Below are 21,739 nucleotides of genomic sequence, written 5' to 3'. Positions count from 1 at the left end.
ATACAGAGATCTCTCCAATGAACTGTTTGTACCAAGGACTGTGACAAGAACAAGGGGGCATTCTCTACGTTTGGAGGAAAGACAATTTCTGCACCAGCATAGAAGAGGGTTCTTCACGGTAAGAGCAGTGAGGCTCTGGAATTCTCTTCCTGAGGAAGTGGTGATGGTCAACTCACTGAATGAATTTAAGAAAGGAATGGATGCTTTTCTTGTGAGTAACAGTATAGAAGGTTACGAATAACATATTATAGGTAGATGGTTGACCCAGCTTAGGGGAAGGAATTTTTTTTCCCTATGGAGAAAATTGGCTTCTACTGTGGGTTTTTTGCCTTCCCCAGGATCAACAATGCAGAACAGCTGCACTAAAAATAGGCTGAACTAGATGGACATAAGGTCTTCCTTCAGCCTTCAAAACTATGTTACTATAAGATCACCCCCATTTCCCCCCCAAATTTGGGGGAAATAAAGTGCGTCTTATAATCCGAAAAACACGGTAACTTTTTTTCATAGACGCAAAACTGGCATTTTTTTTTTTTTTTTTTTTGTTTTCTTTTTACACATTTTGAAAATTTCAAGCTTAATTTTCATGCCCTTAAATCATGTCACAAAAAATAATTAATAAATAACATTTCCCACATGTCTACATTACATCAGCACAATTTTTGAAACAATTTTTTTTTGTGAGGAAGTTAGACGTGTTAAAAGTTGACCAGCGATTTCTCATTTTTTCAACAACTTTTTTTTAGGGACCAAATCACATTTCAAGTGACTTTGAGGGGCTTATATGACAGAAAATACCCCAAAAGTGAAAAACTGAACCCTTCAAGATGCTTAAAAACGCATTCATGAAGTTTATTAACTCGCAGGAATTAATGGAATGTGGAAGGAAAAAAAAAATGAACATTTGACTTTTTTCACGAAAAATGTACTTTAGAACCAAACTTTTTTATTTTCACAAGCATAAAAAGAAAATGGACCTCAAAATTTGTTGTGTAATTTCTCCTGAGTACACAGATACTCAATTTTTTGGGGAAATCTACGGTTTGGGTGCACGGCAGGGCTCGGAATGGATGGAGTACAGTTTTACTTTTTGAACGCAAAATTGGCTGTAATTGGGAGCAGACACCATGTCGCGTTTGGAGAGCCCCTGATGTGCCTAAACAGTGGAAACCGCCCCCACAAGTGACACCATTTTGGAAACTAGACCCCTAAAGGATTTTATCCAGGGGTATAGTGAGGATTTTGAACTCATAAGTACAACACAGAATGTGATAACATTAGGTCATTATATTGAATATGTCGTCATTAAGAGCAAGTGCTAAGTACTCCAGCACTGCTGCTTTCCCCACCATTTTCGAGACTCCTTTTTGGCCCGATGATTTTAACTTGTCTTTTATATTATTGTAATTCAATAAAGATATTCTTTTATCAACACTCTGCTTTCCATCACTTATCTATGTGGCATCCACCATAATAGATTATGTGAATTATATACCACTGAAGTGTCCTCAGCCTTTTTCCTTTTAGGACTATGGGAATAATACTTACAATGATAACTGTGCAGGAAATCGTGACTCCAGCCATCAGACCATGAGTAATAGTGTCATCTCGGTAAGGATATTTAATCGTTTCATCGTTACAATAAAATCCACGCTTGTACGGACTGTTCACCAGTGTCATAATAATAAATGGCATGGATGCTGAGGAAAAAAAAAAAAACAAAGCATGTAAGTGATCATGTGCAAAACGAAAATGAAACATACCTGTAAGTACAGGGGGTGTGGGTGATTTGACCATCTCAGTTTACTTGCAGAGCTGGGGTCTTGGGTTCAAATCCCACCAAGGACAACATCTGCGAGGAGTTTGTATGTTCTCCTCGTGTTTATGTGGGTTTCCTCCGGGTTCTCCGGTTTCCTCCCACACTCCAAAGACATACTGATAGGGAATTTAGATTGTGAGCCCCAATGGGGACAGTGCCAAAAAGTCTGTAAAGCGGCGCGGAATATGATGGCGCTATATACATAAGCATATTAAATAAAACAATGCACGGCACTTGCCCAATAGCCATAGACAACAATATTGCTGATGAAGCCAGTTTCGCATTTCAATGTCTTTTTAATAGGGGTAATTTGTGGACAATCTTTAAAAATTCAAGATGCTACGCTGCCACACAAACATCCTGGTATTGTAGGTGTTAAGTCCAGGAACAGGGTGCAGCACATGGATTACCTGGGCAGGTCTGAGCTCTCCTTAGCTGGTTTAGCTGGTTTTGGCACAGGGAAACAAAAAGCCACATGTTTACTTGTATGCCTCGGCTCCTGGCAGTCACCCGACACTGGGTCATCTATTGTCTACTGTGTCAGGTCACTTTTTAGCAGCATTATGTATTATAACGCTACAGCATGGAAGCGGTTGTAACACTATCGTACGGAAAACGCAAGAAGCAGGTGGCATAAGAAATACTTGGCCACTTATTTATATATGGTCACTGTAGCAAAATGTTCATCTTTGCTGGGAAATGAGACCTTATAAGAGATTCATAAAGGGATTAAAAGGGGTGTGGGTGGCGATAGGACATCGTACATTATTTTTGAAAGTTTGGTTGACATCCAAACACCCATATTTCTCCACCACCCCACATTCTGCCTATTGCTCCAGATTTTCCAGGAATATGCTGTGCCAATGAAAATTAGCATCAAATAAATAATCGCCAATGGCTACTAGAGCAAAAAAACAACAAATCATAAACGTGGAAGAGCCACTATGGACGAATGTTTCCTAGTGTGACATGTTAAATGCTAGAAGGCTGGTTAATACGGTATAGGGCAGAGCTACTAGATGTAGTAATCCATTAAATGCCTACAAAGTAGATAAAGGGGCAGTTGAGTACAATTTTGGCGGGAGAAGAGGTGAAAGAGCAGAGACCTCCCTGCAGTAATCTCCATATGTATGCTTAGGTATTGTTCCAGCACAAAAAGGCTACACAAAACATACAGATATGCAATTTAGTCACTGAATTTTACAAATGATATATTAATATATAATCCCTTGTGCAAGTCATTACACTGGCTACCCATCCACTCCAGAATCCAGTACAAACTTATTACCCTCGCCCACAAAGTCCTCCATGGCTCAGCACCACCCTACATCTCCTCCCTTGTTTCAGTATACCATCCTACCCGCGCCCTCCGTTCTGCTGACCTGAGGTTAGCATCCTCAATAATCAGAACCTCCCACTCCCGTCTCCAAGACTATACACGTGCTGCGCCAATTCTTTGGAATGCACTTCCCAGGTCAATACGATTAGTCCTCAATCGCCACAATTTTAAGCGTGCCCTGAAAACTCATTTATTCAGACTGGCCTACCGCCTCAACACATTAGCCTAAGCTATCCCTGTGTGGCACAGCCAAACATTTTTACCATAACCAGGTTCCCCGCATCATGTTCCCACATTCTTTATGCATCCATTAGCCCTCTGTGTCTGTACTGTTACACACTTAACATTATGGCTGGTCCATACAATCAGGGCAACTGTTACCACCCACCTTTCGTGTCTCCCTTTTTTCCTCATAGACTGTAAGCTTGCGAGCAGGGCCCTCATTCCTCTTGGTATCTGTTATGATCTATGTGATTATTGTTATGCTGTAATGTCTATTGTCTGTACAAGTCTCCTCTGAAATGTAAAGTGCTGCGGAATATGTCTGCGCTATAGAAATAAAATTATTATCATCATCTATCAGACGGGATTGTGCAATATAGTGCAAAACAGGTATAATATGCATCCATAATACCATTGATTCATTCATACTTATTGCTTTGGCGTCACATGATTGCAGCACAGCACTTAGGGATTAACAGACACTTCACCAGACTGCATTTACCTTTTTTTTTTTTTTTTTTTATATATATATATACAGTGCCTACAAGTAGTATTCAACCCCCTGCAGATTTAGCAGGTTTACACATTCGGAATTAACTTGGCATTGTGACATTTGGACTGTAGATCAGCCTGGAAGTGTGAAATGCACTGCAGCAAAAAAGAATGTTATTTCTTTGTTTAATTTTTTTTTAAATTGTGAAAAGTTTATTCAGAGGGTCATTTATTATTCAACCCCTCAAACCACCAGAATTCTGTTTGGTTCCCCTAAAGTATTAGGAAGTTTTTCAGGCACAAAGAACAATGAGCTTCACATGTTTGGATTAATTATCTCTTTTTCCAGCCTTTTCTGACTATTTAAGACCCTCCCCAAACTTGTGAACAGCACTCATACATGGTCAAAATGGGAAAGACAAAGGAGCATTCCAAGGCCATCAGAGACAAGATCGTGGAGGGTCACAAGGCTGGCAAGGGGTACAAAACCCTTTCCAAGAAGTTGGGCCTACCTGTCTCCACTGTTGGGAGCATCATCCGGAAGTGGAAGGCTTATGGAACTACTGTTAGCCTTCCACGGCCTGGACAGCCTTTGAAAGTTTCCTCCCGTGCCGAGGCCAGGCTTGTCCGAAGAGTCAAGGCTAACCCAAGGACAACAAGGAAGGAGCTCCGGGAAGATCTCATGGCAGTGGGGACATTGGTTTCAGTCAATACCATAAGTAACGTACTCCACCGCAATGGTCTCCATTCCAGACGAGCCTGTAAGGTACCTTTACTTTCAAAGCGTCATGTCAAGGCTCGTCTACAGTTTGCTCATGATCACTTGGAGGACTCTGAGACAGACTGGTTCAAGGTTCTCTGGTCTGATGAGACCAAGATCGAGATCTTTTGTGCCAACCACACACGTGACGTTTGGAGACTGGATGGCACTGCATACGACCCCAAGAATACCATCCCTACAGTCAAGCATGGTGGTGGCAGCATCATGCTGTGGGGCTGTTTCTCAGCCAAGGGGCCTGGCCATCTGGTCCGCATCCATGGGAAGATGGATAGCACAGCCTACCTGGAGATTTTGGCCAAGAACCTCTGCTCCTCCATCAAGAATCTTAAGATGGGTCGTCATTTCATCTTCCAACAAGACAACGACCCAAAGCACACAGCCAAGAAAACCAAGGCCTGGTTCGAGAGGGAAAAAATCAAGGTGTTGCAGTGGCCTAGTCAGTCTCCTGACCTTAACCCAATTGAAAACTTGTGGAAGGAGCTCAAGATTAAAGTCCACATGAGACACCCAAAGAACCTAGATAACTTGGAGAAGATCTGCATGGAGGAGTGGGCCAAGATATCTCCAGAGACCTGTGCCGGCCTAATCAGGTCTTATAAAAGGCGATTATTAGCTGTAATTGCAAACAAGGGTTATTCCACAAAATATTAAACCTAGGGGTTGAATAATAATTGACCCACACTTTTATGTTTAAAATGTATTAAAATTTAACCGAGCCACATAATTTTTTGTTTTTTAAGATTTATGCATCTGTTAATAAATCCTGCTCTTGTTTGAAGTTTGAAGGCTCTAACTTATTTGCATCTTATCAAACCTGCTAAATCTGCAGGGGGTTGAATACTACTTGTAGGCACTGTATATTTACTCCCAACTTGGTCCCTGGTTTAGACAGTGACTATTTGCAGCATGCATTATTTGGCAGCATTTATACTATATATTCCAATTACGGTATATTCTAACCCCTACACATCTTGACTGGGTGCAAATACACGGATATTACTTAGGCCAGGTTCACATTGTGTTATGGCAGTCCGTTTAATGGATGCGTTACAAAGCGGCATTAACATGATGTAACGCAACCGTTAACGCACCCATAGACAGCCATAACCTAGCACATCGCTAACACATGTCAAAATCGGCATGCGTTAGCAATGTACCTTTATGCTATGACGGACCCTCGGACACTGTCTACTGCATTCGAGGGTCCGTCACAGCTAATGCAGAAGGAGCAGCAGCAGTCCATTTAACGCATCTGTTAAACGGACTGCCATAACGCTATGTGAACCTGGCCTTACCGGTAATGTGTTTTTTCGTAACCCATGACGCCACCACGAGAGGGGGGATCCACCGCCCTTCAAGGACAGGAAACCTTTAAGATAAAAAGGGCAGCTCCCCTCTCCGCATCAGTTGGTTTACAGAGCACAAGAGGAAACTCCCAGGTTAGTGTACACACAATTCATATATCCTTATTCCTTCTTGGCCACCAACATGCAATGGGAGTGTATGAACAAAACGAAAGTTAACGGAACCAAAAGAGTGATTAGATAGGGAGGGAACATAAGGATGCCTTCATGGGTTACGAAAAAACACATTACCGGTAAGTAATATCAGTGTTTTTCAGTCATCCATGACGGCACCACGAGAGAATTTTAGATAATTATATTGTTAGGGAGGGCCCACAGCCTGTAGAACCCTTCTCCCGAACGAGAGGCCAGAAGAGAATGATAGTTCCAGCCTGTAGTGTTTAAAGAAAGTGGATGGAGAGGACCATGCGGCCGCCTTACAGATATGGTCAATGGAGACGTCTGCTTTCTGCACCCAGGATGCCGCCACAGCTCTTGGTAGAATGGGCCTTTAGACCTTCAGGAATGGCCCTGCCTGCACTATCATAGGCTAGCTTGATAGCTTCTCTAACCCATCTCGCTGAGGTCCGTTTAGATACTCTAAAGCCCTTCCTAGATCTCTGGAAAGATACAAATAGGGCCCTCTGTTTCCTCCAAGGTTCTGTTACCTATAGACACTGCAGTAAGCACCTCCTGACATCTAGGATGTGTAGCTTCTCCTCCTTTTCATTGCTGGGATTGGAGCACAAGGATTGTAGTACTATATCCCGTGTCCTATGAAACGTGGTAACCACCTTAGGAAGATATGCTGGGTCTAACCTTAAAATCACCCTGTCTTCCATGATCTGAGTGTAAGAGGGGGTCCGCTGATAAAGCATGTATGTCGCTTATCCTGCAGGCTGAAGTAAGCACCACCAGCAGGGACATTTTTAAAGAGATTAAAATGAGACCAAATGCAACGGCTCAAAAGGGTTTTCTGTCAGCACAGTTAACACTAGATTCAAATCCCAAGGAGGGGTTCTACACAAAGGCCCCAACTTTGCTCTACTGCAGGCCTTAATAAACCTCGAGACCCATCTATTACCCACTAGGTCATGTGAGGGTTGTCTCCTAGATCCAGCAAGCAGAACCTTCAGTTCTTCCTATTTTTGAAAAAGTTCTATCCGGGGCAGACCCCACATATTCACAATCTGACTGAACACACTCTCCTTCAGGGACCATTCTCTCTGACTTTGCCAATTGCGACTCAGGAAGTCTGCCCTGACATTCTCTGCCCCTTTGATATGCAGGGCCGACAATGAGAGGAAATACTTTTCTGCCCTTGCAAATACCTGCTCTGCCACTGACATTAGCGGACCAGAACGAGTACCTCCCTGGTGATTTATATAGGTCATCATAGTCCGGTCGTCGGAGAGTACCATCACATGGTGACCCGCACGAAGGGCAACAGCCCGTCCAACACTGTCCACTGCCAAGAGTTCCCAGTTGTTTGAAGAGAGTAACCTCTCCTCCTGCGACCAGGTCCCCTGTAGGCAGTGTTCATACAGGTGGGCTCCCCACCCTCAGGGACTGGCATCAGTCTGACTACCCTGGATACCTCGCTTGCCAAAGGAACTCCCCTGGGTGTTGAGTCGATCTTTAGCCAACATTGAAGGGAATCGACCACAGTCTCTGGAAGGCACAACCCCCCTTCCAATCACCCGTGCAGGAGTGTCATTTTTCAGAACGCCCCAGTGCAGGACCCGTGTGTGGAACTGTGCTCATTTGACTGCCGGTATACAGCCGGTCAGGGATCCTAACAGACATCGCTCTCCTGAGGGACATTTCTGGATTTGCCATGGCCGATGAAACTAGAGTCTTGATACTTCTTTCCCTTTCCTCCAGAAGACTGCATTCCTGTTTTACTGATGCTACCACTAGACCCAGAAAGACCTGAGATGTCACCGGCTGGAGTCTGGATTTTTTCAGATTCAGGTGTCATACTAGAGTCTCTAAAGTGTGTTTGACCATACTGACTCATTCTTGACACTGGAGAAAGGAACCCCCCTTAATCAGGAAGTCTTCCAGGTATGGTATGATCAATATATTCCTTTCCCAGAGATGAGTGGTCACCTCCGAAATTAGTTTTGTCAATATCGCTAGCCCAAAGGGGGAGCTCTGTAATGGACATGTCTGATTTGTGACCATATCCCTATCGCTAACCTGAGAAACTTCCAATATTGTTTGTGAATTGGGACATGATAATAGGCATCCAGGGCTGCCATATGTGTGTTTTCTTTTAAAAATCAGGAATTGGGTGGGGGGGGGGGGGGAAGAGTACAACCCCTCTTCTGACTCCCCTGAAAGAATCTCTTCCTATACTCATTTCTCTATGAGAGATAGGATCTCCTTCTTCCAGCATCAGCTATTTGTGCAAAAATGGTTGTACAGGGGGGTTTCCATACATCTATCTCGGGGTAGGGTCTGGAATTTTAACTTCAGGCCTGATGCTACGATTTGAAGGACCCAGACACTTGAAGAAATCCTCTCCCAGGCTGGGAGGAAGCACGAAGGCCCACCCAACCCCACCTGGGAGAACTAGTCACCAAGGTGGCTTCTTGGACTCCCAAGAAGATTTTCCAAAAAAAAAAAAAAAAAAAAAAACTTTCTTCAGCCGCTCCTCTGGCTTGTCCTGGTCTTTGAGTGGTCTCCTGCGAGCATAGCGACCTCTCCAAAAGGTGCGCCGATAGGATGAAAAGGGTGCAATGGGAAACCCCTTCTTATCCCCTGCCTTTTCAAGAATTTTGTCAAGGGCTGGACCAAAGAGAAATTTACCTTCACAGGGGAGCTTGGCCTTTGCCTGTATGTACCCTGGCCAACCTTTCAGCCAGACCGCTCTGCCATCTGTATTGGACAGCTGACCTGGGATACCAATCTCACCGAGTCCGCCTGAGGCGTCCACTAGAAATACTAGAAATGCCGCTGCTCCCTTGATGGTTGGTATTGACGCCAGGATAGTCTCCCTAGGTACTTGCCATTCCAGTAGGTCAGGTTATCCAGCCAGACTTTCAGAGACCTGGGCGCACACATGGCTGCGATGGCCGGCCTTAGGGCCCCCGCCGAGGACTCCCAGGCCGCTTATGGAGGAAGCCATCAGTCTTTCTGTCCAGCGGCTCCTTTAGCAACCCCAAGTCTTCAAATGGCACAGAAGATCTCCTTCTTGAAATTTTGGATATCGCAACGTCTAGTCTTGGGGCTTTATCCCAAGAGGAGGAAGCTTCCTCTTCAAAGGATGATTTCTTTTAAATGAAGCTAGGCTCTGGTTCCTATCCAGCTTCTCGGATTCCCTTCCAATGAGATTATGCATCTGTTCATTTATTCAGATGTTTCTACGCTTCCTCTGTTCAAGGCCTCTGAGCAGCCAATCTTTTAGTTTTCTGGTCCACCAGACCCATAGTAGATCATACAGCTTTTACCAGCTTATCCATTCCTTCTACAGGGAAGCAGTGACGGATCTGCCATGCCACTATCTGATGAGGCAGCCGACTGCTCAGATGGCCACGGGTCCTTCGACCCAGTAGAGTCCTCAGGTGTTAAAGGGGATTCTATAGATCTCCCCTTCCCCCCACCTCCTCTATCCCTGCCGGGACCAGAGCACTAACAGGCTTCTGTACTTCTGCCTTAATTAAGGACCTCCATCTGGTAGCAAAGTCAGGGGACTCCTCTGAGATAGTCTGTGCTATATACAGGACTGGCATATCATTGTCCAGGTTCTCAATAAACGCTGTCCAAAGAGGGGGCACTCCCTATGGTTTATTTTACTCTTACACTTCCTGGGGATCTCCTATCCACCTCTCAAGCAATCACAGAGAGAGAGCGTAGGAGAGAAGACAACAAGAAAAAGAGAGAGAAAGAACATTAGATAGCTGTACTTTCTCGTAGCTCACCCACCACTCGGATGCTTTACACTGGTACCGGATCAGGAGGCTGTATGATATCAGACAGATCTCCCTGGAGATTGTAGACTCGTTCTGGTATTGTGACAGCTACCAGCTCCTGCTGTACCTCGTCCGCTGCCCGAGTGGCCCCCATTGCTGCTGCATCGATGAGACTGCTGGGGTGTCTGCTTCCCTTGGGGCCGTGACGGGCACCTCTTTTCTGTTCTCTGGAGCAACTCCTGCTCAGTCTGTTGCTGTGCCTCAATTGTCAGAATCCGACACGTAGCCACTACTGGTCCCTTACATGCTCACATGAGACAGCTGGCCGGCGTACACAGCCCGTGGTCTGCACATTCCCCCGGAAACTGTCAGTGAAGCATGACTTCCGGTGTCAGTGCTCAGCCTCAAACCGCTCAGTGAGAGCAGCACCTTGGGACCGCTGTGGCGCTACCGGTCCCTGGTTGAGGCCGTGGCAGCTGCCATCCTCGACCTCCCCCCGGCATCTTCTTGCATCCACCCCGAGCACCAATGCGCTCCGGGCAGCGAAGCTTATCGGCCCAGGGTCTTCTTACCAGCTCACGCTCGCTCAGGGAGGGCACCATACGGGAACCTCCGAGGCACTATTGGCACCAGGTGCGGTCGCAGCAGACCCCTGCCTGTCAAACCCACGCCATTCCAGGCATCCTCTTCACAGTTTTCACCACCCAAATTTTAACCAAGGTTTTCCCATCAAGGACAGGAAACCAACTGATGCAGAAAGAGCCGCCCTTTTTATCTTGAAGGGCGGATCCCCTCTCTTGTGGTGCCATCATGAGTGACTCAAAAACCTTTGTCTCATGTTTCAATTTTTTATCTATCCTGTGCGGTATACTATATAATGACGTCCCTCTTTTATATTCATATCCAGCACTTCTTTGTTTTAATTGTAAGTAAAATTTTAATATTGGAAATAAAGCATTTTTTATTCTTATCTTTATGCACTTTTACCTAGGTATTAATATATCATTGATAAAATTCAGTGACTAATGTGTAAACCCAAGACTATATGGGTCAACTAAGGGTACCGTTACACTTAGCGATGCACCAGCGATCCCGACAACGATATGGATCGCTGGTGCATCGCTAAGTGGTCGCTAGTGAGCTGCCACACAGGCAGATCTCACCAGCGACATAGCAGCGGTCGGGGGTCGTTACTTACCTGTCAGACACGGCGATCCTGACGCCCTCCCGCCCGCGTCGCTCGTCGGCGCCACAGGAAGCGCTCAACGAGAAATGATCCAGGACGTTCTCGCACGACCAGCGATGAGCAGCGGGGGAGCCGGTCGGAGGTAAGTATCAGACATAACGATATCGCTAGCAATATTGCTGCTATGTCACAAAATCGGTGAAGTTACAGCGATATTGCTAGCAATATCGCTACGTGTAACGGGGGCTTAAGACTAGGACAAAAACGTGTGATAGATACACAACAATGTCTACAACAGTACAATGTTGCCACCAGAACAATAAGAAAAGGAAAAACACTGGGAGGCTCGTTAATGGGCTAATCATGTACATGTTCATGAAATATAACTAAATATTTTTAAATATTACCCATGTTGGATCACATGTAATAAAAGGTGTCTTGAACTTGTTAATCAAGTTGCAAAAATATCCTAGTGTAGACAGATATCCTAGTAATTCTCTGGGTTAGCGTTCATCAAATGGGTTGCCCAGATAGAAGGTATCAATAGCCTATTCTGGGATAGGTATTGGATACCAGAATGCGCAGTGTCCAACAACCATATCGTCACTTAAATTTTTTTTTTTTTTTTTTTTTTTCAGCTTTTTCAGTTCTGGTTGGATATAAACCGCAAACAGACCTGGACCATATTGCTATGGCCAATACACAGTGAACAGTGGTATTTGGCTCCATTCACCAATTTCAACTGGTGACTAAGTTAAAAACAGCCAATTGGTAAAAAGGTCTGTGCCGCAGACACGAGAGCATAAGATCAGGGTCCAAAGGTCTGGAGAGTATGATGCAAGGGGTCAAGTTCCAGTGACTACAGACATGTGGTACAGAATGGGTCATTTTGTGCTATATAAATTCCTCCGCTAACTATTGCTATTCACGCCAGTGGGAATTAAATAGAATCAGTTTCATCTTTCATTACACGTTATAGAAAACTACAATCAGAAGCAAAATGATATAGCAGTAGCTCATGCGTGTGTATGCAGTATTTTATTATCTGGGATAAACGGAAACCTTCTTATGCATCCATGAATGCTAAATTGGAGCGCTCATATTTCTACAACAGTACAGCTTTTATGAAGCATGAACATGACTGTTTTGGATATTTTAATTCTCTACACCAGATACAGCACATTAATCTAATGGATCAGAAAAAAGAAAATCTCAGCTAAGGTCTTAAAAAGAGCTACCTAGTAAAACCAAGTGATAACTTGCCAATTGGTTGGGGTCTAACTGCTGGGTCCAAGACAGATTAGCAATAAATAATAATAATAAATTTTATTTCTATAGCGCCAACATATTCCGCAGCACTTTACATTTCAGAGGGGATTTGTACAGAAAATAGACATTACAGCATAACAATAATCACAAAGATTATAACAAATACCAAGAGGAATGAGGGCCCTGCTCGCAAGCTTACAGTCTATGAGGAAAGAGGTAGACACAGAAGGTGGGTGGTAACAGTTGCCCTGATTGTATGGACCAGCCATAATATTAAGTGTATAACAGTACAGACACAGAGGGCTAATGGATGTATAAAGCATGTGGGAACATGATGCGGGGAACCTGGTTATGGTAAAACTTTTGGCTGTGCCACACAGGGAGAGATTACGTTAATGTGTTGAGGCGATAGGCCAGTCTGAATAAATGCGTTTTCAGGGCACGCTTAAAATTGTGGGGATTGGGGACTAATCGTATTGACCTGGGAAGTGCATTCCAAAGAATTGGCGCAGCACGTGTATAGTCTTGGAGACGGGAGTGGGAGGTTCTGATTGAGGATGCTAACCTCAGGTCATCAGCAGAACGGAAGCGGGTAGGGTGGTATACTGAAACAAGGGAGGAGATGTAAGGTGGTGCTGAGCCATGGAGGGCTTTGTGGGTGAGGGTAATAAGTTTATACTGTATTCTGGAGTGGATGGGTAGCCAGTGTAATGACTGGCACAAGGTAGAGGCATCGGTGTAAGGATTGGCGAGGAATATGATCCTGGCTGCAGCATTCAAGACAGATTGGAGAGGGGAGAGTTTGGTAAGAGGGAGACCGATTAGAAGAGAGTTACAATAGTCGAGACGAGAATGAATAAGAGAAACAGTAAGAGTTTTTGCAGAGTCAAAAGTAAGAAAAGGTCGAATTCTAGAAATGTTTTTGAGGTGCAGATGACAAGAGTGAGCCAGTGATTGAATGTGGGGGGCAAAGGAAAGCTCGGAGTCAAGTATGAGCAAATTTTTTTCCCTGCGGAAAACTTATCCTCCATACAAATGTTCAGCTACTTCTCCATTCATTTCCTATGGGGAGGTCAGATAAAGAGGCGTACAGCACATCAAGAATGTAATAAAATGTTAGGCTCGATTGTTAATTTTTGCAACCGCGGTAGGTAAAATGAATCCTCAACTGCAGCTAAAACAGGCTGATGGCCAAAGATTGTAGCTGCTGGACCAATAATTGCTAGCCAGGCTTGATTTAGAGGCGTTCACAGTGATGGACCAAAAAACAAACTTTGTCTAAACGACCATTATCAGCACTTTTAGCTCAGGGTGAAAACAGACTGTAGAATAGGATCAGTGCAAGAAAAGCAATGCTGACATGCATGGATATATTGAAACCGCTACGATATCTATACAGACTACAGCTGTGGCGAACTTTAGGACTTCAACAGCACTGACCGACCAGTTGTATTTCAAGTTTGCCCTGTAGATTTCTGAAGGAAAAAAAAAAAAAAAAATTCAGGCATGTTGAATTTCAGGGTGCCCAATCCTTTTTCTCAAGAGAGATAACCTTTGCCTTATTCCTTCCAAAGACCCTACTGAGGCCTTGGGGGCACTTATTACGGGTGTAACTAAATAGGAAAGGGTTCTTAACAGTTAGGGCCCCGTCACACATGGTGATGCACCAGCGATCCCGACAACGATATGACCTTGTCAGGATTGCTGGTGTGTCGCTATATGATCGCTGGTGAGCTGACAAACAGGCAGATCTCACCAGCGACGATGAGGTCCAGCGATGACGCGGGTAAAGCGAGGGCGTCGCTTAGAAACCCGCTGTTTACCTTGGTTACCAGCTCCTTGCACCAGCGCGCTGGTAACTAAGGTACACAGCGGCTTTCTAAGCGCCGCGTGGCGCTTAGAAACCCGCTGTTTACCTTGGTTACCAGTTCCAGCGGGAGTCCAACGATCAAAAAGGCTTTCCACAACGATCAGCGATACCCGTCACACACAATATCGCTGGTGAGATCGCTGTTGCGGCACAAAACTTGTGACTCAGCAGCGATCTCGCTGTGTGTGACGGTGCTTTAGAGCAGTCAGACTGTAGAATGCCTTACCACAAGATGGGGGTTTGGGAAAGGGTATGGCTTGGTGAATTTCAATGCAGAATTCTTTTGTTCACCCTAGAAGGTTCAAAAGCAGGTGAAGGTCCCTTTTCATGGGCCAAATTGATGATTCCTGATCGTTGGTCTATATATGTGGAAAGCCTTTTTGATCGTTGGTCTCCCGCTATATAAACATTCTATTGATCAGCAAACAAACAAGTAAAAGGATTATCAGCTGAGCTGATCATTTGCTGGGCCATCACCACCCCTGGGCAGCACACCTCCCTTTGCGCTAGTAACAAAACGTAACCTGCATGGATTCCGCGCCGTTAATCTATAGCTGAAAGACTTGTTATTTCTAATAGCAGTGATCGTTATAGCTAGAAATCTGCCCATAAACTCCACCATCGTGTCACTCTCCCCACTGAGAACACATGCATGCACAACAGAGCCGAGTATTCACGTGTTGGGAGTGTCTGAGGGATAGCTGGCCAAATTAATGCATAGCCACCTTAACTCGTTTTATAAGGCTCAGTTCTGCCTTTGTTTCTAATAAATAGTTAGGGTCCCGTTTCACATAGCGACGCACCAGTGATCCCAACAATGATACGACCTGGTTGGGATCGCTGGTGCGTTGCTACATGGTTGCTAGTAAGCTGCCAAACAGGCAGATCTCTTCAGCGACGCAGCAACGATCCCGACAACGATGCGACCTGGTAAGGATTGCTGGAACGTTGTCACACTTCAGCAATTCTAAACGATTCCAGCCTGTGTCCTGAGTTCTGCGTCGCCAACAACACATGGCCCAGGACATTCGCGCACTATCAGCGATATCCAGCGGGGGGGGATGGGCGGTCGCCGCTGTGTGTCACATGTAGCGAGATTGCTGGAGAGGTCGCTGTTGCGTCACAAAATCGGTAGCGCATCAGCGATCTCGCTAGCGAACTCGCTATGTGAGACGAGGCCTTTACAGGATATGTAGGACACAAGGAACTGATTAGGAGGCAAGGATACTGGAGGCAGGCACCTGTATCTGTTATCAATTAGAAGAATGCCTTCAGTAAAACCTCACAAGCGGCATAAAGCCTATACACTGATCAGATGTCAAAAGAATGGCACTGACAAATCCATGGCTTGGCCAAGAGATTACATGGCACACAATGCAGCTACAATCTGATTATTTGCAGTAGGTAAACGACAAAGAATAGACAATGAAGACCAATCTGCATTGCGAGCTCTGGAATGCCTTGTAATGTTTACAAGCCTAGAGGAATCTGCCTGTGAAGGATATGGAACTCCAAGCTAACAACCCTTTGCTGTGTGTGTACATGTGCCAAACGTGATGGATCGCAAGCAGGATGGGCACCAGCAAATTACATAAAGGGTAGCCGTACTTTCATATAACTCTCGAATAAACTGCCCTGTGCGAGTACGTGATATCAGTCTTGCTCTCTGCAGACTCAAACCTAATTTGCCAGTGACCATCAGCTAGTAGGAGGTAGACTAGCTGTTATGTCTCCCATAGAGACAGAACAAACATGGAGGACAACATACCGAGTCCAACGACAGCCACCTCTCCATAAAGTTTAATAGGCCGTATAACCTAACACCTCACTGTCCTGCAAAACTGATTTCAGCGTTTGTTTTTTTTTCCCAAAATTGAATAGGACTTCAGAAGGTAGGAGAAGGGAATAGTGGCTACTAACTGGAGCAATACCTTTGTAAGAAAATTCTGCTTCCATCACAGTTTTCGTAGTCACATGTCCTACCGATTTATGCAAAGTTTGTTGAAAGCAGTTTCTTTTAAGTGTATGTGAAATTCAGCACTGGTGCGCTAGTCGTTGCTGGAACTTTGCAAATGATATCAGAACGCTCTTCATGCGAGCATTAGGGCTTCCATTTATCATGCTAGCTTTCTTTATACAGATATCAGTAAATTTCATTGGACCCATTGACCTTTAACATTGCAGTATTATTAATGGGCGAGCTGTAATTACACTAGCCCAGTGGTGGTGTGTGGGAAGCAATATCTCCCAATACAATAATTGTGCAGTTTTGTTGTGGTGCTTTCCTTATCTTTCAGCAACTTTCTATTTCTTCAGGAAAAGCAATGCAATTCTGCCGCAAATGTCATCCATTAATGACCAGGTTTCTGTGGAACTGCAATTAAAAATCAGCGCCCCAGACTAAAGGCCCCTTTACATTTAGCGATGTACCAGCAATCCAGACAACGATAAGACCCGGTCAGGATCGCTGGTGCATCGCTAAATGGTCGCTAGCGATCTAGCGGTCGTTACTTAGGTTTCAGAAGCGGCGAGCCTGACGTCCTCCCGCCCGCCTCCACGCGTCACTCGTCGTCGCCACAGGAAGCCCAGCAGGAAGCTGACGACGAGAAATGGAGCTGCGCGATCAGCGATGGACAGCGGGGGAGCCGGTCAGAGATAAGTATCACACATAGCGATATCGCTGCTGCGTCACCAAATAGGTGATGCTTTAGCGATATTGTTAGCGATATCGCTATGTGTAAAACCCCCTTAAGTCATCCAGCGTGCACAGGATCTAGAGAGGTCTTTGGCTTTAAAGGGATTTTCCAGTTTAGAACACCCATTTTCATATACATTATTTTAACGTCAGTTAAGAAGAAAATGATTGTTACAACTACCAATCTCTTATTAGGATACTAGTCCCACTCTTGAACTGCACTAAAATCGGATTATTTTTTTTTTTTTTTTTTTTTTACAAAAATTGGAAGTGCTCAGCAATATTAGTTTATCAGAAGATTACAACCAACATTCAACATTTATTAGTTTTATTTAAAAATTAAAGTTAGAATATAAAAGAAAAAATAGAAACAAAAAACACCTAAAGTATAAATATGTGGAGGAAAACTCCCTTGCCCTTTGGATGCCCTAGGTCTGTAAACCTTCTTGGCTGCGATGGTTGGCATCCTAGCTTGAACACAATGTAGCGCACTCACTCACAGACTGCTATCCCTAGTGTTCCCTAATGTACCCTATTATTGGATAATTTAAACACCGAAACATCAATATTAAACTACACCATTGTATTAGATTGGACTCAATTTAACCAGTAAGCAAGGGAGTAGCTAAATCAACTACAATTGGTCCAGATACCCCAAAAATAATTTTAAATTTGATAAAACAATCTAACTAGACTACACCGATGCCAGCTGTAAAATAAGGTGTATAATCCAAAAGCAACACTTTAACAAGGCCTTAGATATTCAATTGTCCCAGTCAAGTAGGTATCAACTTGTCATAAAAACCACAACAATTTACCGTAATAGACAATGGGTTGCCCAAATTATAATGTAGAACCTGATTATCCCTCAAAATGTCCCAAAATAGGACCCTGTCTTGCCGTGGAGGTTGGCTTCCTAGTCTTGTTAGCAAAATGGCACCCCTGCTCACTGGCGCCTGACCCCAATTGCTCCTAGTAGGTTACTATACTAGGATTGTCGACAGTGGACCGGTTATATCAATGTTAGATGTAGTACAAGGCAGACGTATACCATAGACCATGTCCAGACCCTTATAAAGTCCAATGTCTAAGATGTTACAGATCTCAAGTCTCAATCAAGATCATAAACCAATGAGAAAACAGGGATGAACCATACACGTCTATTTACAGGTCCTTTAAGTAACTATTGGTAATTCATTCAAGGGTCATTGCATAATTACACGAGAAACAATATATGCCGTTTATTATTGTCTCATGATCAAGGAGCCCAAAACAATCTGAGGGAAATTGGTGGTGCACAGCAATATAATGAATCGATTTCAAATATACACTCACGATCCAGGCTGTGGATACTCTGATTGTCGCATGTAGCACATCTTACCATGGAGGACCTGTCCTACATTGCATTACACAGAGACCTCACGGAGATTTTCGTGTATTGTGTCTACATTTTTCTTTTTTTTTTTTTAACACAAACACTTAACACCTAGCGGCTGCCAAGGCAAACAGGATCATGGGGTGCATTAAAAGATCAGGATAAATATGATGAGCGTATTATACTGCCTCTGTACAAATCCCAGGTTAGGGTGGTTTCACATTAGCGCTTTTTAAGCGCACGCATGGCCGGGGGTAGCTCCGCCCCCGAGCCGGCTCTCTGCCCGGCATGCCCGCCCCTTGCTTGTAGCACCGCCTCCTAGTGCACAGCGCCGCCTGCGATCAGCGCACCCCATCTTTAGCATAGGGTGCGCAGATCGTGCGCAGGCCGTGCGCTAGTTGCGCTTTGACCTGCGCTGCGCACTTTTGACGGTGCGCCGTGCGCGACAAAATCCGAAAAGTTTGATTTTGGCGCGCACGGCGCACCGTCAAAAGTGCGCAGCGCAGGTCAAAGCGCAACTAGCGCACGGCCTGCGCACGATCTGCGCACCCTATGCTAAAGATAGGGTGCGCCGATCGCAGGCGGCGCTGTGCGCTAGGAGGCAGCGCTACAAGTAAGGGGCGGGCATGCCGGGCAGAGAGCCGGCTCGGGGGCGGAGCTACCCCCGGCCGTGTGTGCGCTTAAAAAGCGCTAATGTGAAACCACCCTTAGACGGCACATTGAGCACTGTGTACAGTTTTGGGCACCAGTGCTCAGGAAGGCTATAATGGAACTAGAGTGGGTACAAAGGAGGGCAACAAAATTAATAAAGGGGATGGGGGAACTACAATACCCAGAGAGATTAGCAAAATTAGGAGGATTATTTAGTCTAGAAAAGAGACGACTGATGGACGATCTAATAGCCATGTATAAGTATATAAGGGGACAATACAAATATCTCTCCGAGGATCTGTTTATAGAAGGAAGGTGATGGTCACAAGGGGGCATTCTCTGTGTCTAGATGAGAGAAAGGTTTTTCTACCAACGTAGAAGAGGATTCTTTACTGTTAGGGCAGTGAGAATCTGGAATTCCTTGACTGAGGACATGGTGATGGCGAAACTCAGTCGAGGGGTTCAAGAGAGGCCTGGATGTCTTCCTGGAGAGTAACAATATTGTATCTTACAGTGATTAGGTTCTTTAGAAGGACGTAGATCTGGAGATTTATTCTGACGGAATATAGGCTGAACTAGATGCACAAATGTCTTTTTTCGGCCTTGCTATCTATGGTACTTCCCAGTTTTCTTGTAGGATCAGGTTCCAGTGTTTGTCAATTCTAAAGGATACACAATTAGAGGTAATATGGTTGTATGAATATGCATACAACTGTCAGTATAATACTTAGTCTAATTTTTCCTGGGCTCCTAGTCAATGTGCAATAATGCCAAGTAAAACGTCAAGATTAATGGAACTAAGATTTTTTTCTTCTTATATTTTGCAGACGTTTCAAGCTCGCCGTTCGCTGGGGTTCCAAGTATCGAGATGCCCACCTATTGCTCAAAAGATGGCAGAGATGAGAGCAGCCAGGGAGGCAGAAGTGCACAATTCCTGCATGAGTTCACGCGCGTAGAGTGAACTGATACAACACAACAGAAAGCCAATCTACTGTATCTGTATTCCAATCTAAGTATGTGTTCAGGCAGGAACTGTGCATCTAGGGGGCAAGACAGCACATCCTCTGCAATTATTTGTTCGATCGGTGAGGTCTAAAGGCCCCGTCTCACTAAGCAATCTCGGTAGCGAGATCGCTGCTGAGTCACAACTTTTGTGACGTAACAGCGATCTCACCAGCGAGATCGCTGTGTGTGACAGCGATCAGCGAGCGGCCCCCCTGCCGGTATCGCTGATCGCTGCAAGAAACCTCTGGACATTTCTTTGGTCGCTGGTCTCCCGCTGGCCAGCACGCATCGCTGTGTGTGACAGCGGGAGACCAGCGATCAGGTGTAAAAAAAATAATAAAAAAAAATAAAAAATATAGTTATTCTCACCTTCCGACGTCCCATTCAGCCATCCTGCCTCTCTCCACGCTCCGGTCCCAGTGGTCCTTTGCATGAATGACCGCGAGACTTTGTTATCCCGCGAGACCGTGACATCTCGCGGTCATTCGTGCAAAGGATCACTGGGACCGGAGCGTGGAGAGAGGCAGGATGGCTGAACGGGACGTCGGAAGGTGAGAATAACTATATTTTTTATTTTGATACTATTTTCTACAGCGATAGCCAGCGATGCCGGGCGCTCGGCATCGCTGTGCTGATCGCTGGTGAAGCTGTCTGTGTGACAGCTCACCAGCGATCACATAGCGACTTACCAGCGATCCTGACACCTTCATATCGGTGTCGGGATCGCTTAGTGTGACGGGGCCTTAAGGCTAAGTGCACACGTAGATTTTCCTCCTGCGGATTTTTCCGCGCAGATTTGAAGAAATCCGCAGGCCAAATGACCTGCATTTTTTCTGTGGATTTCTTCCTTTTTTATTGCGGTTTTCCAGCATTTTTCCCCTGCGGATTTGGAGAATGGAGCAGGTGGAAAACCGCACAAAAGAAGTGACATGCAGCTTTTTTTGTACCGCACAAAAACCGAGCGTAAAAGACCGCAGCGTCTGCACAGCGGGTTTTTTTTTTTTGCACTGATTTACATTGTACTGTAAGTCACTTTGCGGATCTGCAGCGTTTCTGCGTGGTAAAAACTCGCTGCGGATCCACAGGAAAAATGCATCGTGTGCACATGGGCTAAAGGACCCGTCTCACATTGCGACACTGCTAATGTGTCACCGATCTTGTGACACATAGCGGCAACCGGCCCTCCCCCGCTGGATATCACTGATCGTGCTCGAATGTCGTGGGCCATTTTTTTATCGAGCGACCTCGTTGGCGACGCAGAACTCAGGGACGCAGGCTGGAATCGTTCAGAATAGCTGCTGTGTGACAACACACCAGCGATCCTTACCAGGTTGCATCGTTGTCGGGATCGCTGGTGCGTTGTTGAAGAGATCTGCCTGTTTGACATCTTACTAGCGATCATTTAGCGACACACCAGCGATCCCTACCAGGTCGTATCGCTGTCAGGATCGCTGGTACGTCGCTATGTGAAATGGGACCCTAAGGATCCGTGACTACTGTATCTGTATTCCAATCTGGGTATGTGCTCAGGCAGGAATTGTGCACTCCTGCCTCCCTAGATGCACATCTTCTACTGTTGTTTGGGCAATTGGGGTGGGTCTAAGGACCTATACCGCCACCCACCAGCAGGCATGGTAGGTGCCTGTAAAATCTAAAAAGAAATGCTTAAAACATATTGTTTAACCTTTGGGGCCTGGATTAAATGACAAGTACCCACAATATGATTTGTGGAAAATCTTTACAAATTATGTTTTTCTTCACCATAGCAGTCAAGC

The 21,739-nt window shown here is 45.1% G+C and overlaps 1 protein-coding gene across 2 annotated transcripts in view; it reads right to left on the bottom strand.

Annotated features, from left to right (window-relative positions):
- The window catches only part of PLPP2 (phospholipid phosphatase 2), a 48,174-nt gene that overhangs the window by 10,132 nt on the left and 16,303 nt on the right, over positions 1-21,739 (bottom strand). For both annotated transcript variants that reach the window (XM_073547424.1, XM_073547433.1), the window contains exon 2: positions 1,549-1,700. In XM_073547424.1, coding sequence (XP_073403525.1) covers positions 1,549-1,700 — 152 coding nt within the window. The remainder of the gene's footprint in view (positions 1-1,548; positions 1,701-21,739) is intronic.

Source organism: Dendrobates tinctorius, unplaced genomic scaffold, assembly GCF_039654945.1.
Source record: "Dendrobates tinctorius isolate UK_male_01 unplaced genomic scaffold, ASM3965494v1 ptg000011l, whole genome shotgun sequence".
In the NCBI taxonomy this organism is placed as follows: Eukaryota; Metazoa; Chordata; class Amphibia; order Anura; family Dendrobatidae; genus Dendrobates; species Dendrobates tinctorius.
Note: the sequence above shows the minus strand (reverse complement) of the source record. Positions and strands in the feature narration are given on the sequence as shown.